This window comes from Peromyscus eremicus, chromosome 15 (assembly GCF_949786415.1).
Source record: "Peromyscus eremicus chromosome 15, PerEre_H2_v1, whole genome shotgun sequence".
In the NCBI taxonomy this organism is placed as follows: domain Eukaryota; kingdom Metazoa; phylum Chordata; class Mammalia; order Rodentia; family Cricetidae; genus Peromyscus; species Peromyscus eremicus.
The window spans coordinates 38,718,070-38,737,803 of NC_081431.1; the positions used below are offsets into that span (position 1 = coordinate 38,718,070).

The 19,734-nt window shown below is 40.1% G+C and overlaps 1 protein-coding gene across 1 annotated transcript in view; it reads left to right on the top strand.

The window, feature by feature from the left end:
- Cep350 (centrosomal protein 350) overlaps positions 1–19,734 on the top strand; it is a 153,832-nt gene that overhangs the window by 49,028 nt on the left and 85,070 nt on the right. The window contains exons 9-15 of the mRNA XM_059280711.1: positions 2,241–2,387; positions 4,849–5,504; positions 6,802–6,923; positions 9,142–10,187; positions 11,870–12,005; positions 14,934–15,103; positions 17,621–17,807. Coding sequence (XP_059136694.1) covers positions 2,241–2,387; positions 4,849–5,504; positions 6,802–6,923; positions 9,142–10,187; positions 11,870–12,005; positions 14,934–15,103; positions 17,621–17,807 — 2,464 coding nt within the window. The remainder of the gene's footprint in view (positions 1–2,240; positions 2,388–4,848; positions 5,505–6,801; positions 6,924–9,141; positions 10,188–11,869; positions 12,006–14,933; positions 15,104–17,620; positions 17,808–19,734) is intronic.

The following is a 19,734-nucleotide window of genomic DNA, read 5'->3' on the forward strand; positions in this document are numbered from 1 at the left end:
TTGTTTTGTTGGAGAGATAGCTCAGCGGTTAAGAGCACTGACAGAGGACCTGGGTTCAATTCCCAGCACCCACATGGTAGCTCACAGCTGTCTGTAACTCCAAGATCTGACACCCTCACACAGACATACATGCAGGCAAAATACCAATACACATAAAATAAATAAAAATAAGTAATTATTAAAAAACATTCTTTTATTCCAGCAGGCAGAAAAAATATATAAATAAATGACTTTACTATAATTTTATCAGTATTGACTTTTAAATAAAAGTGATATTTGTTTGTTTTTTGTTTTTGTTTTTTGAGACAGTATTTATGTAGCCCTAGCTGTCCTGGAACTCACTTTGTAAACCAGGCTGGCCTTGAACCAGCCTGGTTTACAAGTTCTGCCTGCCTCTGCTTCCCCAGTTCTGGGATTAAAGTCATGTACCACCACCACCGCTCATACAAGTGGTATTTTTTATTGAATTACAAATGATATTTTTTATTGGGTTAATTTTAAATCACTATTTCATTATTATTATTATTATTATTATTATTATTATTATTATTATTATTATTTTGTCACTCTATTTCCTTTTTTCGAGGCCCAGGCTGACTTTAAACTCAGTTCCTTTGCCTCTACTCCTGAGTGCTGGAATCAGAGTGACCTTGACAGATGTCTGCCCCACACTTTGTTTTGCCCCAGCTCTTTTTGTAATGCAGAATGGAATCCAGGGCTTATGTGTGCACAGCAAGCTCCTGCCGAGCTACACACAGCCCTTGCCTGCCTCTTTGTCATGTTATTTTGCATTTAATTCAATGTTATTTTTTATTTTTATTTTTTCAATGTTTATTTTTTATTTCTATTTTTGTAAGCATCATTTACTGCTTTTTACGTTGCTATTTTGAGATGATCTATTTGAATTTTCTTGTGTCTGAAACTAATGAAAACTCTTTTCCTCTTGGTAAATAACTTTATTGCAGCATACCTTTATTTTCATGAACTTTTATGATTAATGACAGTCTAAAACACTTTATATTGTATTATTGTAATGTCTACCTATGGGATATAACTATAAAATATGAAAGTCTCCACAATATTATCCCCATAAAAGTTGATTACCCTTTTTTTAATGTTTCTTCAAAATTTCATCCCTGGGCTGGAGAGATGGCTCAGAGGTTAAGAACACTGGCTGTTCTTCCAGAGGTCCTGAGTTCTATTCCCAGCAACCACAAGGTGGTTCACAACCATCTACAGTGAGATCTGGTGCCCTCTTCTGGCCTGCAGGCTGAACGCTCACTGTATACATGATAAATAAATAAAATGTTGAAAAAAAAAAAAAAAAAAGAGGCCGGGCGGTGGTGGCGCACACCTTTAATCCCAGCACTTGGGAGGCAGAGCCAGGCGGATCTCTGTGAGTTTGAGGCCAGCCTGGTCTCCAAAGCGAGTTCCAGGAAAGGCGCAAAGCTACACAGAGAAACCTTGTCTCGGGGGAAAAAAAAAAAAAAAAAATTCATCCCTGTGTTTAGATTAAGCCTTCATTTATTTAGCAAGCATGTTTTATCATGTGCTATTGAAATTTCAAGAATCATTGTGATTTGATACTTAGTTTTAAAATGTTTTACACTTATTGGAGATGTGGAGGCAAATCAAGATTTAAACAGGCAACAGCAGGATGGCTCAGTAAGTGAAGGTGGTTGCTGCCAAGGCCGATGCCCTGAGCTTAACTCCTAGGACCCATGCGGTGAAGAGAGAACTGGACTGACTACCCCAAGTTGTTCTCTGACCTCCCCACGTGTGCTACTGCACATTCTCTCTACCCTGAAAAAATAAATGTAATTAAAAAAAAAAAGATTTGAACAAACTTGTTAACTAATATTGATGGTTTAGAGTTAAAAATAATTTCATAAAATTTATTTTAATTTTATTTGTCTGTATGAGCTTTGCCTGTGTGTTTAGCGTGTGTTTAGTACTCACAGAAGACAAAAGGCGGTGTTGGACCTCTTGGAACTGGAGTTACAGATGGTTGTGAGCCTCCATGGGGGTGCTGAGAATTGAACCCAGGTCCTCTGGAAGGGCAGCCAGTGCTCTTAACTGCTGAGCCATCTCTCTAGCCTCTAAAAATACACTTTAATGGCAGACTTTTTGACCTTAGCAGAAGGTAAATGTAAAATTAGTCATAAAACCTACAGGACCAAGTAAATGTACTTCTTAGAGGTCAAATTACAGTTTTAAATGAAGTGCAATATATATTTTAGGTAGTAGTCGTCTGATAAGCACATCTTCGTGGCGAGATGGACAAAAGTTGGTGAAGAAGATTCTGGGACCTGCACCCAAGATGGAGCAGAAAGAGCCAAGACCAGCATCGAGTGACCGAAACGCGCGCGAGAGAGTGGCGAGATTCGGTGAGAGGATGTGGTAAAAGTTGTTGCTTGTTGACTGCTTAGAAGGTAAAAGTATACTGGCAGATACTTTAAGACTTTGTGTTGACTTGTGTCTGTGGCCCACAGAAGAGGCAGTGCTCTGTTGAGCTCGGCTAGGTCCGGAGAAGTCTCCTTCCTCAGGTGTGGCGTCGGTCGTAGCTAAGTTTGCTCTCAGATTCAGGGCTCTCTTAAATTTGACCTTCAAATTCATCCTTTCTTTTCTATCTATCTATCTATCTATCTATCTATCTATCTATCTATCTATCTATCTATCTATCTTTTTTTTTTTAAATACATTGACTGCTATTTAAAATAGTCACGGGTCTCAGGAGATGGTTCGTTGGTTACAGTACTTGCTCGGCAAGCCCGTGGACCAGAGTCAGATCCCCAGTGGCCTGCTTCTGATTGCTGCCTCAGAAGGGAGTGCTTAGAGGAGGCTGCTGGCAAGACTAGCTAGGTAAGGGAGCTCTGGGTAGGAGTGAGAGACCTGCCTCGGGAACCCCCGGCTTCTGTGTGCACACCTTCCTCCCCGTGCACACACAGCTACACAAGTATGCCTAAACACACACACACACACACACACACACACACACACACACACACACGGGAAAGGAAAAAAACTAACTAGTTATGTTTTCCATAAACACAAACTTTCAGAAATGAAACATAAAATTCCCACAGGTCAGCTTTCTTTTTCAGTAGTGAAATTTGCCTCATTTAATTTGAGTTCCTGGAGTCAATTAAGCAAAAATGCCATCAACTCTGATTTAATATATTGCAGCCAATATATACTTTATATTTCTTTTTCTTTGTTTCTTTCATCTTGCAAGTGAACTCATGCATGTTCTCAGTCTGACATTAAGCCATGTCAGCCAATAGCAGATGCTGGAATGGTTGTTTGCACACATAATGTGTTTACTGTGTTCTGCTAGTCACTGGAGAGTCAGAGAGGCGAGCATTCCCTAGGAAGTGGACAGTACTTTTATTGTTGTTGTTTGTTTATTTGTTTGTTTTTGAGACAGAGTTTCTCTGTGTAGCTTTGCGCCTTTCCTGGAACGCACTTTGTAGACCAGGCTGCCCTCGAACTCACAGAGATCCATCCGCCTGCCTCTGCCTCCTGAGTGCTGGGATTAAAGGCGTGTGCCACCATTGCCTGCATGTGGGCAGCACTCTTAATATCCAGGACTTCACACCATAGACCACAACCCCTGGCTACCTGAAAGATGTATTTATTCTAATAGAAGGGAATGTTATGTATTTCTTATGCTTCTTACCGAAGTTTTTCCTGTTTTCTAAAAAAAAGGGTAGAATATCCAAATAGTCTTTTAAAATATTTTTGAGATTTGTTTTATAGATATTCCTAAGATGTGATATTTAGGAGGCCAATTTTAATCTTTTCTTTATCAACAGGAATCTAAACTTTCAGAAAGTTTTTGATAAACTCATCTAAATATGGTGTCATCTAATTGCAAATGAGTCAGTATTATATAGAATTTTTAGAAATAAATGAGATTTTCCATGTGTGTATTAGTTATATTTGGTGCAGTTTGATCTTTTTTTAAAAAAAAATTCATTATTTTATTTGTATGGGTGTTTTCCCTGCATGTGTGTCTGTACATCCCACAGGTGTCTGGTCTCAGAAATGGGTGTCAGATCTCCTTGGAACTGGAGTTAACAGACAGTTGGGAGCTGCCATTATGTGTGCTGAGAATCAACCAGGTCTTCTGGAAGAGTAGGAAGTTCTCTTAGCCACTGAGCCTTTTCTCTAGCACCAAGTTTGATCTTTTCAACACATTTAAAATTATTACCTTTCTTAAAGAATTCTAATGAGTTTTCCTGGTTAGATTTTGTTGCTACTTGGAGGTAGAGTCTTGTGTGACCCAGGCTGGCCCTGAACTTACTACGGATCCAAGGACATTGATCCTTCTGCCTCTGCCTCCCCAGTGTTGGGATTACAGGTTACAGCATGTCACCACATCTGGCTGCTGCTTCTTTCTTTCTTTCTTTCTTCCTTCCTTTCTTTCTTTCTTTCTTTCTTTCTTTCTTTCTTTCTTTCTTTCTTTCTTTCTTTCTTTTTCTCTTCTCTTTTTAAAATTCAGGTGGTAAAGTATTGATTTTTTTAAAATAAAGTTTTTGAAGAGGGAGAAAAAATTAAATATGCATGTGTAAGAGAAATGGTAATGTTACTTGGTCTCATCAATTATAATATTTGTCTTCTTTACAGAAAAACTGAAAAGTGTATTATAAAAAATATAGGAAAGAGTATAAATGAAACTCTTACTGATATAAAAGGGAATTTATTCTTCCAACATTCCTTGGACTATTGTAGGATATTTGAATCTGAGTTTAAAATAAAGGAAAACTCCTTAGTTTTCTTATTAGTACAATAAATCTTAGGAATGAATCTGGAGTTTTAAAATAACTAACAGTCTATGCATTGCAGGGGGCCATATTGGAAGAGCAGAATCTGACCCCAAGTTGGATATTTCACATAAACACCTTCCACGAAGCTCAGAACGTTCAAGAAGTAGAGCTCGGTCTGAAAATAATATAGTGAAATCAGCTCCATCCCTTCCAGACAATAAGCAGGAGGAAAACAATGCCTTAAACAAGGATTTTTTGCCAGTTGAAATTCGTGACATTCTTGATGATTTACAGTTAGATTCTTCAGCTCAAACCGTGAGGCAAGAGGTTGGAGAGTTACAGAATCAGAAGTCATCGGCACCCGTACAAGTGCCTCGGAGTCACAGCCCAGTGAAAAGAAAGCCCGACAGAATAACAGCTAGTGAGGACCCTCCTGTCATCTCCAAAAAGCGCCACTATGACACAGACGAGGTGCGGCAGTACATCGTCAGACAGCAGGAGGAGAGGAGGAGAAAGCAGAGTGAAGAGAAGAAGGCTCAGAAGGAGGCCACGGAGCAGAAGAACAAACGCTTACAGGAGCTCTACCGCAGACAGAGAGAAGTCTTCACTAAAGCAAAAGCCGTGCCTCCTGATCCGACAGCCTCCAGGCGGCTGCAGGAAACGTACTCCAAACTGCTGCTAGAGAAGACTTTGCTAGAAGAGCCGGCTCCTCAGCATGTTACACAGGAAACACAGGTACGAGCTGTGATGGGAACACCAAGTGGGGTAATCCATGGGGAGGAAAGCTTGCTCGCTGTACAGAACTGTTGAAAATTATCATCCCTAGCACTTAAGACACGTTCTGATACTTAAAACAATCAAACCCTTTCATGAAGTTTACTGCATGCAAAGAGTAATGAGAAAAATATAGAAAGTAAGAGCTGAAAAGCTTGCAACATTGGTTACTAGTGACCTGTATTCTGATATTCCTGCCTAGTTTTGATTGTAGTACTGAGCAGATATTTAGTAAACAATATACAACCAAAATTATGTTAATGAAATATTTAATTTTGGGTTCAGTGTTAAAGTGAGGTCATACTCTCGTGCTAATGTTTTTTGTTTGTTTTTGTTTAGTTTTTGGAGACAAGTTTTATTTGGGTAGCCCTGGCTGTCCTGGAACTCTCTCTGTAGATCAGGCTAGCCTTAAACTCAAAGAGATCCACCTGCCTCTGCCTCCTGAGTGCTGGGATTAAAGGAGTGCACTACCATTGCCTGGTGCTAATGTTTTTAAGACTGGTAACTGAGTGTGTTTCAGGTATTACATACTGTATCAAAAGCTCTACTTACAAGTATCAGTAAATACAACTCCAAGAAGGTTATGTATCTTCTTTTTACTTATCAGATGAAAATAACTGAGGTTTATAAAGAATACTATTTTATCTTAATCATGTTGTTAATATTAATGTCTGTTTAGTTTCTGGCTCATAGTTTCAGGGAATAATCCACCATGGAGGGGAAATCAGGGTGGCAGGAGTTTGGAGCAGTTGATCACATGACATTCACTGTCAGAAAGCAGACAGTAATGGACACATGCTGGAGCTTAGCTTGCTTTCTTCGTTTAATTAGTCAAGGGTTCTAGCCAGGGAATGGTGCCACACACTGAGCAGGTCTTTCCAACTCAAGACAATCAAGATAATCCCTCACAGGATTGCCTAGAGGCCCGGGTCCTCAATTCTCTTAAATTGACAGCTCTTACTGACCCATCACAGTGTCCTCGTTGGATTTTAGATGAGGTTTGGCTGTTAATTGTACTGGTTGTTTCTGTTTGGTTTTCTGTGATGCAGGATCCAGCCCACAACCTTGTGTAATATAGGTAAACACTGCCACTGAGTTATACCCCACAGCTAAATATAAAGCAATTTTATTTCAGGGAGAAAAAGCTTCTCTTTTATGATCTTGTTTTAAGTTAAAGTGACTTGATAAGTTTCTTATGTGCTATCTGAAGACATCTTTGTGATCAGAATCAGATAAATTTGATGTCCTTTTCTCTTAGGCCAGACCTGGGTATCAACCCTCTGGAGAATCTGACAAAGAAAACAAAGTACAGGAGCGTCCTCCCAGTGCGTCTTCGAGCAGTGACCTGTCCCTGTCAGAACCGCCACAGCCTCTTGCAAGGTGGGGAAGGGGAGTGGTGGTGGTGAGAGATGACTGAGTTCTTTCTTTTTATGAGAAGGACTTCTTTCAAATTTGGTGAATACCTGACTGATGCCTGAACATGGTGTACAGCTGTGTCCACTTGCTCTATAAGTCAGGGTCAGTGTCAATTCCTTATGCATGTGGTAGCACTCTTGCCTCTTTGGAACCCAACGTAAAATTTTTGGATGGATAAATCACAGTGATACAGATGGTTCTAAATTATACTTTGTATATTTTGTATAATAACCATTGAGAGAGAGAGAAAAAAAAAGAAAAAGATTTGAAACACTCTGAGAATGCACAAATACAAATCAGATCTCTTCCCAATTTGTAGTTAATACACATGGTCCTCTTTGACCCAGAGGACAATAATATTGTTAATATTAAATTGTTTTTTATATTTATTTATTTTATGCATATGAGTGTTTTGCCCTCATGTATGTACATACACCACATATATTCCTAGTACCATGGAAGTCAGAAGGAAGTAGAGGATCCCTTGAAACTAGAATTACTGATGGTTGTGAGTCATTGTGAGTTCCTGGATGGGTGCTCCAAACCTGAGTCCTCTGCAAAAGCAAGCAGCACCTTTTTTTAGATTTTTATTTTTGATTACACGTGTGTGCATGGGCCATTGCAGGTGTCTACAGAGATGGTCAGTCTCCTGTGAACTGCCTGATGTGGATGCTGGGAATTGAACCTGGATTCTCTGGAAGAGCATCCAGTGATCTTAACCTCAGAGCCATCTCTCTAGCCCCCAATGATATTGATGTCATTTATTATTTCTTAGTTTCTAGGCCTGGAACTGATTGAATCCTTTTAGTGAAAAACATTGTTTGGGTTTTAGTTTGGTTTTATTTGTTTTGAAGTGCTAGGATGAAGCCCAGGGCCTTGTGCCTTTAGGTCAGTGATTTAGCACTGAGGCATGTTAACAGCCCTAAGCACTGTTATTACTATTCTACAGAGGAGAGAACTGAAGTCTAGATTTTAATTAAACCTTCTTAAAATCAAAACATTAGCTGTGGAAGTGGGTTTGAACATAGGCAATCTGACTTTATTGTTGTTTTGTTTTCTTTTTTTGAGACAGGGTTTCTCTGTGCCCTGGCTGTCCTGGAACTTCCTTTGTAAACCAGGCTGGCCTTGAACTCAGAGATCTATTTGCCTCTGACAATATGACTTTAAAAGCCTGTACTTTTAACCAGCTTGTGTACTTACTGTTAGTAAGAGAAATGTATATTTGTTTAACAATCTAAATGTATTTTAGACCTGAGTCATAAATAACCATGTTTCTGTTATGACCACTTTGGTTTAGATGATACTGTCCTGGTCATCATTGTCAGACCTACTGTGCTGGTGTTGTGTCTAAATAATGTTCAGAAACAAACCACACACAAGTTTGTTGTTGCTTTGCGTCAGTTCCTCCACTTCCTCCTCTCTTCTTCCCTTCCTTCCATCCTCCCCCTTTACAATTTTAGATTTTTTTTTTTTAGTTAAAAGTTGTATATTTTCATAGAGTACCTTGTGTTATGTGTACATGTGGGGGCATATTTGCCAGGGCACACAAGTTGTGGGTGGAGGACAACTTTGTGTAGTCAGTTCCTTCCATCTTTATTTGGGTTCTCTAGGCTTGAATGACAGAGGCCTTTGCCTGCTGAGCCATTTGGTGGGTCCCAATATTAAGCAATCTTAAGCATTTCTCTTTTATATATTATTTTTAAAGGGTTAGATAGAGGTATTGCTCTAAGGAAGCTTGTCTGCAGAGTTTTAAGTAGCCATTTGAAAAAAATAAGACCTCTTATTTGAAGAAAGCAGTTTGCAAAACAGTACAAGTAGTGAAATACCATTTTTATGCAAACACCCTAACGAAAACACAACATACACATAGATAAAGTTAGCAAGGATATAATTGTAAACCAACTACCAAAGATAACAATGGCTTTTTGATTGGGTATTTCTGTAATCTCTCACTCTCAACCCTTTTTGCCTTTTTTCTGGAAGTATTTGTATAATATTCTTATAACCAGAGCCCCTTCCCCTTTTTAAATGATGGTTTAGACTGAGAATAAACGGTTGTAGAGTACTTGCCCAGCAGGAGCGAGGCTCTGGACTCAGTTGCTAGCACTGCAAAGAAAGAAAGAAACAACAACAAAAACACACGGGTTACTGTAGTAACTAACATTGTGATTTCTGTTAGCAGAAGAGACTTGATGGAGCCCACATGGATGCAGCCTGACAGGTTGAGCCCACGAGTTCACAGCTCTCAAGCTCAGCCCCTTGTTGGAGCGGCTGAAAATTTACTCTCCCATCTCTTGCATCTCGAGCACAAGGACCTAGACTCTGTTTTACCAGCCAAGAAGAGTCATAATAAGGCTTCAGGACCGTTAACTTGTACACCTCAACCATGTCTGACCTCACAAGCTCCTCATCCAGATGCCTTGTTAAAACCTAGTACCAGCCAATATAAGAGTAAACTGGATCGTATTGAAGCCTTGAAAGCAACAGCTGCTTCTCTGTCCAGCAGGATTGAAAGTGAAGCTAAGAAACTAGCTGGGGCCAGCATTAACTGTGGGACAGTATGGAACCCTGAGTATGATGGGAAGCAGGCACTTCAAGAGAATGGACTTTGGACTAAAGCTCTCAGTCCACCTGTGAAAGATGACATTGAAGATGTTTTCTCTGCCCGGATTCAGAAGATGCTGGGAACCTGTGTATCTCATGCTACTTTTGATGATGATCTTCCTGGTGTAGGCAGTCTTAGTGAATTTAAAAAACTTCCTGAGATGATCAGACCCCAGAGTGCCATCTCAAGCTTCAGGATGACGTCCCCTAGTCCTAAACGAGGAGGGCTGCTGGCACAGTTGTGTAAGAGGCAGACTGACTCTCCTGGCTCTGAGATACAATCCTGTTCTCAGGAAAGAGCCAAAAGGTCTCTTTGTTCCAGCCTAGACTCAGTTAGTGAAGGGCCTCTTCTTAGTGAAGGGAGTCTCTCTGAGGAAGAAGGAGGCCGGGATGCACGGCCCCTTCTGAAGGTAGCAGAAATCTTAAAAGAAAAAGAATTCTGCGCTGGAGAGAGAAACTCTTATGAACCCATCAAGGAGTTTCAGAAGGAAGCTGAGAAATTCTTGCCACTTTTGGGCCACATAGGTGGTACACAAAGTAAAGGACCGTGGGAAGAACTGGCGAAGGGAAGTCCACATAGTGTCATTAATATTTTTACCAAGTCATATCAGTTATATGGAAAAGGTGAGAAAACTAGACTTAGTTTTCTAAGAAAACAGTAAGATAATTATTTCATAATTTTCTCTTTTTTTTAAATTCATGGTCTCTCTTAATACTAAAGTCTTATAACACAGCTTTCTTTTTCTTTGATGAAGTTAATTCCTTCAGATATGTCCTTTTCTATTTTCTTTTTATTATAGGTGAATTCTACCCAACGTATAATAACATAACCTTAGGATTCCTAGGTTATAGATTTTCACTCTATAAATGAAGCAAATTATTTGCCAAATGAGTTGATTCCATCTGTTCTCATGCTCTTATATTCTTATATAACATTATGTTTTCCTACAGTTAACATTTAGGCACTTCATGGTCTTCTGACAGCTTTCTGTATTATTCCTTCTTTTCTTTAAGCCACTTTATTTATATTGGTGGTTGTCCTGGGTAGTTTTTGGTTCAACTTGACACAAACTAGAGTCACCTGGGAAGAGAGAACCTCTCTCAAGGATTTGCCGAGATCAGACTGACCTGTGGGCGTGTCTGTGGAGCATTGTCTTGTTTTTTTGGTTCATGTAGAAAGGTCCAGCCCACTGTGGGTGGCACTATCCCTATGTAGGTGGGCCTAGGCTGTGTTAAAAATTAAAACTAGCTGAACTTGAACCTGTAAGCAGTGGAGCAAGCCAGTAAGCAGCCTTCCTCTGTGGTTCTTGCCTCTGCTCCTGCTTGAGTTCCTCCCGATGTCCTTCAATTGTGGATTATGACCTGGAAGTATAGGTAAAGTAAATCCTTTCCTCTCCAGGCTGTTTCTGCTTATGGTATTTATCACAGCAAGCAAGCAAGGACAGCTGTCACTTTACATTCCTTCTGATTCTAATGCTCTTTCAGTTTCTTTTGATGAAAGCAAAGTGCTTAAATCAATATTTTTATTTAGTATTATTTTATGTATATTGATGGTTTGCCTGAATGTATGTCTTGTGTGTGCCTGGTGCCAGCAGGGCCAGAAGAGAGTGTTGAATCCCCTGGAACTGGAGTTACGGATGATAGTGAGCCGCCCCGTGGGTGCTGAGAATGGAACCCAGGTCCTCTGGAAGAGTGTCAGTGTTCTTAACTGCTGAGTTATCTCTACATCTTGACATTCATATTTCTTAATAAGAAAATTGGTTTCATTCTTAAATTCTTGTATTAGATCTTCATTATAATTTTATAGTTATATTGAAATATTTGGAGATGAAATATGTTATTTGGGATTTGCTTCAAAATAATCTATAGGATCACAGTAGAAGAGAGAAATAGATTGTTTAATTGAAACTAGCTTGCTTTTGTATTGATGGTTCTTAAAGCTAGTAATGGATATAGTTGTTTTATTATGCTTATTTATTTTCAAAATTTTCCTAAACTAAAAAGAAGTGAAGACCGTAGGGCGGTGGTGGCGCAGGCCTTTAATCCCAGCACTCAGGAGGCAGAGGCAGGCAGATCTGTGTGAATTTCAGGCCAGCCTGTCTACAGAGCAATTCCAGGACACAGGGAAATCCTGTCTTGAAAAATAATAACAACAACAACAAAAAGCAAGCTGAAAAGATGAACTGTGAAAGCAAATGAAGCTGTCCTTTTTTATGTTAATAACTTCATGCTGGAGAATGCTTTGTTTATAGTTTTAAATTTAATTTGTTTTTAACCGTACGTACCACAATGATTTCTTTTGGTAGCGTTTGAAGACAGAGGAATATCACGGCCCCTCAATGCCACCACAACCCCACTCAGCAGTATTTCCTATGAAGATGATTTTGTCTCCTCTCCAGGAAGTGGGACGCTGACCGAAAAAAAGTCAACTCTCGAATCTCAGTAAGAGTTTGATAGTAAATATGGAATAAAGTTTTGAGTAGAAAAAAGTGTATAAATGAGGACTCTGGTCAGAATGTAAGTCACATCTTGCTTGTTGACTGACATATATAAAGGCTGTAGGCTGTAGACCACAGACTCTCGACACAGACTCCCTGAGTTGTATTTGTGCATAATGGGAAAGTAGTAGAACAGATGTTCAGAGAAATAGACGTCTGTCTTTTCTTTGTTGAGATTAGTGTCTCATGTAGCCAAGGATGACCCTGAACTTTTTATCCTCCTTCCTCCAGTTCTCAAGTGTGTTGGGGTCAACTGCTTGTGCCACCACACATGATGAATGGAACATAGAATACTTAAACAGGACCTAATACAGATTTTTTTTTTTGTTTTTTGTTTTTTGTTTTTTTTTGTTTTTTGAGACAGGGTTTCTCTGTATAGCTTTGCGCCTTTTCCTGGAACTCACTTGGTAGCCCAGGCTGGCTTCAAACTCACAGAGATCCGCCTGCCTCTGCCTCCCGAGTGCTGGGATTAAAGGCGTGTGCCACCACCGCCCGGCCTAATACAGATTATAAATCAATCTGTGAATTCCTCACAGGGGATAGCATTGGGAAACAGTCTTGCAACATACTAATATAAGAAGTATAAAAATTTGTTTTCTATGTTAGTTGAGGAAAATCAGGTAGACATTTAACTTTGTGATCCTATGTAATAATTTTTTTTTTAAATCAAGAAAACATCTAAAACTTTGATATACACTCAACATCTAAGCTTTGAAAAGATAGATTATAACAACTGATGATTATTGGGCCCTTAATGTGCAAGACACTGAAAGGATGCAGGGACTTTGCCTATATAGCTCATTTTTAAAATAGCCTGATTTGGGAAATAGTATTCTTAGAATACCTGTTTTAGAGAGGAAACAGAAGAACAGAAGTTAAATTGTACAAAATCACAAAATGAATTTGAGGTTTGTTTGTTTGTTTGTTTGTTTGGTTTTTTTTTGTCTTTTTTTTTTTTTTTTCAGAGCTGAGGACCGAACCCAGGGCCTTGCGCTCGCTAGTCAAGCACTCTACCACTGAGCTAAATCCCTAACCCCATGAATTTGAGTTTTCTAGAGTTTTGTTCCCCAAATTTTATTACCATATAAATTTATAATTCTTCCTATCCGGTATCTTTTTTTATGTTTCATAAAATATAGCCTCCATAAAATTATTAAATCTTATAAAAATTAGTTGTACTAATTTTCTACTAGCTGGAGTAGTAGAAATGAATATCCATAAAAATATAACAGGAAAATTATAGTTTAAAGTTTGAACCCAGTGGGTGGGGCTGGAGAGATTTCTAAGCGGTTAAGAGTACTGGCTGCTCTTCCAGGGATCCCGAGTTTTTCCTCGCACCCACATGGCGGCTCACAACCATCTACAGTAGGATCTGACTCCCTCTTCTGGTGTGCATGAAAACAGCACACATAATTTTAAATTAAGGTTTTTAAGGATTTAATTGTGGTGAGATTAATATCAATCAATATGATGTGATGCATTTTACTGTTAAAGTAGAATATATTAAATTATTTTTCTCTAAGCATATCAGAGGAAAAACAAATATGCTGTATAAAAGTATTAATTTGAGTAGAATTGAGGCCACATTTGTAAGCAAGTGGTACAGCTCTGGAGGGAGAGGTATCCTGACCTGTCGGGAAGCCAGGCTCTACCTAGAGCCTCAATAGGACAGCTCAGTCCTGGAGGGACTTCACTCTGCTAAATGTAGCAATCTCCTGGACTCCAAAGAAAGTTGTTAGTTTTTTCTGCTCCGCCTTGCTTGGCACCCCTCTCCCCACTTGCTGGATATCTCAGCAAGGTTCTTATGTTGTGCACTGGCAGAATGAAGATCTTCACCCAAGACTCTTTTGAGAAAGATTTACTTGCTAAGGAGATGACTGCCTTTGCTGGGGTGGGAAAGCACGGCCAACAACTGAAGAGGCAGAGGGGCTTATATAGGGCTTCTTAGGGGTGGAGTTTCTCCAAGGAGGAGATTTTTCGGCTCAGGGATTGGTTGGTTTTCCTGCTCAGGGATTGGTTAGTTTCATTGATGGGGCAGAGATGGCTCTGATTTCGGGACTAAACTGTGTTTCTTTCACTGGTCCTTTTTTGCCTTTTGGCTTTAATTTTAGGGCCAGGGCATATTTCTTTCACTGGTTCTGATTCTAAGGACAAAGTGTGTTTCTTTGGCACTGGTTTCAGAGTCAGGGCATGTTTCTTTGGTTCTGGGTTCAGGGCTAAAGTGTTTCTTTCACTGGCTCAGGTCTCAGATCCAGGGTGGGTTTTCTCATTAGGTCTGGTTTCAGGGCCAGGGTGGGTTTCTTTGGCTGGCCCCTTTTCCCTATTTTCCCATAGTCAACATCCTATTTTTTTTCTCATACATGTCTGAAGTACTTGTGTTTTTGCCTTTTTTTTTTTTGTTTGTTTTTTAAGATAGGACTTACGTAGCTCAGTTGGCCTTGAACTTCTGGTCCTTCGAACTTCTGTTTCCACGTCCCTAGTTTTTGGGGTTTCTGTGGACCAAACCCAGGCCTTCATGCGTGCTAGACAGGTATTGCCAACTGAGCTACATATCCAGGCCTGAAACATTACTTTATTTGGTTTCACGTCATTAAACAACTCATCTGAAATTTTTCTGAGTAGTAAATTGAGCCACAGAGAACCTTTTTTTTAAATTGATAAAAGGATCAGATAATTACACTGTTTGCTGCGCATGTCTGCCACTGTTTAATTTGTGTGCCTTTGTTACAATGCTTGTTGTTGCTTTTTCAACTCAAGAGGGTAAGCTTTGCTTGTGGCGTCTGCTCGGGATAATCAGAGCTCCTTTGAAATAGAGTTTGTGACCTTTGATTTATAGTTTTGTCTTTAACCCCTGTTGCTTTCTTCTTGACAGAATTGTTAGTAGCAACTTAGGCATCCAGGAGGACCATTCCAGCAGAAAGTCTGTCTATGATCTTTCCTCTGTGGACGCTACCTCTCAGCATTCCTCAGGGGCTCAGTCTGCTGTATCATCTCGTTCATCTGCTTCTAAAGGAAAGAAAGGAAAAAAGGAAAAGATAGAATGTAAGTAGAATTCTGCTTGATGACTTTTTCTCTTCTCAGTGGTTTTGTGGTAGTGACCTAAAGTTATGGTTTGATTCTATAAGTAGTAGACGAATTTATTTATGATAATGTAACTAGCTTTCACATTTGTAATTATAATACCTTTTGTCAAACTTTTAAAAATATTTTGTATTCTTTCATTTTGTACTTTTTTCGTTTCTGGATTCATTTTGTATTCTTTTAATACAAATGAAATACATAATTAAAAGTTTAAGAATTACAGATACTCATTCAAGAAATATAAATCAGGGCCAGCAAAATATGGAGATGGCTTAGTGGGCAAAAGTACCTGCTGTACAATCCTGACACATGAGTTTGATCCCTGGAACCCATAGAAAGGTGAACAGAGAGGACACAGGGTTGTCCTCTGACCTCTGTATATGAACTGTGGCATTCTTGTATGTGTGCACATTCTCTCTCACACACACACTAATAAATAAAATAAAAGTAAAAAAGAATTACAAGTCATGCTTAATCCTTCTATTCAGAGGTAACTACTATTGTAATTTTTGATGACTTTTTCCAATATATACATGAAGCCACACACACCCCTATTTTAAAAACAAATGCGAATAATAATGCTTTGCAACTGTGTTCAAACAAACAAACAGATACTTGGTAGTATATCATGTACATGTCTAAGCATCATCAAATGTGGTCCTCATCAGTAAGGCAGACAAGAGTTCCTATGGTGATTTTGTAGAGCACGAGAAATTACAAAGTCTCTTGAAGTTTGACAGTGAGTACAGCAAGCTAGCTGGCCCATGGCTTCTGAGGATTCTCTTCTACATCTCACTGTTTACATGCTCGGATTACAGATATATGCTAGCATGCTTGGTTTTACGTGGGTTCTGGGGACCCCAACTTGGGTCTTCATGGTTGGGCAGCAAGCCCTTTACCCAGTGAGTGATCTCTCCAGCCCCATATTTGTTCTATAGACCTTTAACTAGAGAGAGAGATACAATGATCATGCAAAAGCCTCTTCAGCTCACAAAATGGTTTCAAGCTTGTGAGCGATTTTTCTTTCTTTTATAAATTTTTTTTCCTAATTGAAAAGATAAACTATGTTTATTGAGTTAAACAATGTGAAGTAGAATAGGAATCCAAGAAGAAACTAACTGGTCAATATAGGAAACTATATTTGAAAAAGTTTTAATTGCCTATAATTTCTATGTATAAAGATGACCACTGCTAACATTTTACAATTTCATTGTGGTAAAATAATACACTCAGCTGGGTGTGTTGGGGCATGCTTTTAATCCTTGCACTCCTGAGGCAGAGGTAGATGGATTTTTGTGAGTTCAAGGCCATCCTGGTCTGTATAGTGTGTTCCAGGACAGCTAGGGCTACATAGATTCTGTCTCAGAAAAAAAATAATAATGATAATAATACACACTAAAATCAAGCTGGGGAAGTGACTCGGTAGAGTATGTGTCTTTGCCTAAAATATACAAACCCCTGGGTTTGATCCCCACATTACATAATATGTGATGTGATGGTGCATTCCTGTAATCCAAGTACTGAAGAGGTAAAGACAGGAAGATCAGAAGTTCAAGGTCTTCCTCAGCTATATAGTGAGACAGAAGACAGCATGGGCTACGCAAGTGTTGGGCACTAGCCCAACTCTCCAACAGTCCTTGAGGAGAGGAGTGAGGATTTAGAAATAGTAGAGCTATATAAGAGAAATGACAGAGACACAGGCTAGCATTGGGAGGGCTCTGGGTCAGTACCACAGTCACCTCAAGTTTATTCCTCATGGGCTTTTTATACACCAGCAAGAGGAGAGGCAAAAGACCTCCCCCTCTTTCAGGACACCATTGTTTAAGGTACAAAGTAAGGACAAGTGTAAACACTTCCTTAATTCTCAAAACATCTAGTAACCATGTCCTTAGGCAAAATATCCCATTACCTAGCTTTGAGGAGCAGGACATCTGGCAACCATTCCCTTGGCCAAACATCCTGCCATACAACCTTGGAGAGCAACACAAACGCTGACTCTGTGACCTTGAGTCAAAATGGAGACAAACCACAAGTTGGAATCTTTGTGGGTACCCACACATAAGATGCCATCTTGAAACAAAAAACAAAACAAAACAACAACAAAAAAAACCAGTCCTTTAAACCATTTTCAGGCAATATAGTTCAGTGACATTAAGTCTACATTTGTATCATTGCAAGCATCATCACTACGCATCCACTCTTCCCTCCCCAGCCATTGATAGCCTCTGCTTCTATAAATCTAACTAATCTACGTACTTCAGATAAGTAGAGTAACTGACTCTGGAATTACAGTCATGTACCGTAGCACCCATTTTCTTAAATGGAGGCAGAAAAATTTGTTTTAGATATGGAAAGTAAGTTTTAAAGATAAACTAATTTTTAAATACTCTGATCTGCACTTTCATTACTGAAAAAATTTTATCAGCTATCTCAGTAAGTCTAATGTTGGAAATTTGCTTACTAAAACTTGCTTTCCAGGGTTGGATTCATTCACTGGAAATGCTCAGAGCTCACTTATTGATGAGGAGAAAATACAGTCTGACTCAGAACGTGGTTCCCATCAAGGAAAGAAACTTGGGACTGGCAGCAACCTTGCTGTTAGAGACTATGAGCAGATGCTAGACACGGAGAACACTTTGGAAGAACTTTCTGGGCATTCTGTGAGGTAAAACAGTATATATATTCTTTATGCTGCGGTTTGAATATCACTGAAGTTACAATATTGACATTTGGTGAATTTGGTAAATTTCAGCATGGCATTTCACTGTTCATGTTTGAGTTAGTATAAAGTTGTTTATGTTCTGAAGGATGTTGTAACCTTGTTCATAGCTGTAGACTTTGTTTTAACATGTGGTCATTTCTCATTGCAACTGTTAAAACATCTCCAGTAATTGTTTGCCTCAAGCACAAGCCATTTTTCTATCCTGAAGTCATTGTCATACTGTTCTTGGTTCAGTCTTTTGTCAAAGCGTTTGCCTTTCTTGGGGTACGTGAGGTTAGCTACTCCATAGAGAAATGCTTAAGACCCCAGTCTACTGGAGTGTTTCCATTGGAGCGCAACAGAATATCTCATTTCTACAAATTGTGTTTCTCAACTATATTTTTTCACTCTAAACACAACTACTTAGTATCCATTTGATCTCATTGTTGAAATTATTTCTTCCTGTTTTTCTCTTGTGCAGTTAAGACCACTCAAACATACTCTCAAGTGTCACTCTTACACTGATCATGAAATTTGTATAACTGTTTTTTTCATTCTTTAAAAAATGCTTTAAAGTTTTGTGTGTGTGTGTGTGTGTGAGAGAGAGAGAGAGGGAGAAGGGGGGAGAGAGAGAGGGGGAGAGAGAGGGAGGGAGAGAGAGAGGGAGGGAGAGAGAGGGAGGGAGGGAGAGAGAGAGGGAGAGGGAGAGAGAGAGAGAGAGAGAGAGAGAGAGAGAGAGAGAGAGAGAGAGAGAGAGAGAAAGAGGGCATTTGTGGCTTTACTGCCTGTGTGTGTGTGTAGGTAAGAGAACAGTTTTCAAAGGAGTCAGTTCTCTCCTCCCTCCTTACTGAGGCAGTCTCTCTTGTTTCTGCCATGCTGTTTCTGTTATAACTTTGAACTCCAGGTTAGCTAGCCCTTGAGATTCTAGGTGACTCTCTTGTCTCTGCCTCTCATCCCACTGTAGAGGTGGTATACCACTGCATCTGCCTCTCATCTCACTGTAGGGGTGGTGTACCACTGCATCTGCCTCTCATCCCACTGTAGAGGTGGTATACCACTGCATCTGCCTCTCATCTCACTGTAGGGGTGGTGTACCACTGCATCTGCCTCTCATCCCACTGTAGAGGTGGTGTACCACTGCATCTGCCTCTCATCTCACTGTAGGGGTGGTGTACCACTGCATCTGCCTCTCATCCCACTGTAAGGGCGGTGTACCACTGCATCTGCTTCTGTCATCTCACTGTAGAGGTGGTGTGCCACTGCATCTGCCTCTGTCATCTCACTGTAGGGGTGGTGTACCACTGCATCTGCCTCTCATCTTACTGTAGGGGTGGTGTACCACTGCATCTGCCTCTGTCATCTCACTGTAGGGGTGGTGTACCACTGCATCTGCCTCTCATCTCACTGTAGGGGTGGTGTACCACTGCATCTGCCTCTGTCATCTCACTGTAGGGGTGGTGTACCACTGCATCTGCCTCTGTCATCTCACTGTAGGGGTGGTGTACCACTGCATCTGCCTCTCATCTTACTGTAGGGGTGGTGTACCACTGCATCTGCCTCTCATCCCACTGTAGAGGTGGTGTTCCACTGCATCTGCCTCTGTCATCTCACTGTAGGGGTGGTGTACCACTGCATCTGCCTCTCATCTTACTGTAGGGGTGGTGTACCACTGCATCTGCCTCTCATCCCACTGTAGAGGTGGTGTTCCACTGCATCTGCCTCTGTCATCTCACTGTAGGGGTGGTGTACCACTGCATCTGCCTCTGTCATCTCACTGTAGAGGTGGTGTACCACTGCATCTGCCTCTCATCTTACTGTAGGGGTGGTGTACCACTGCATCTGCCTCTCATCTCACTGTAGAGGTGGTGTGCCACTGCATCTGCCTCTCATC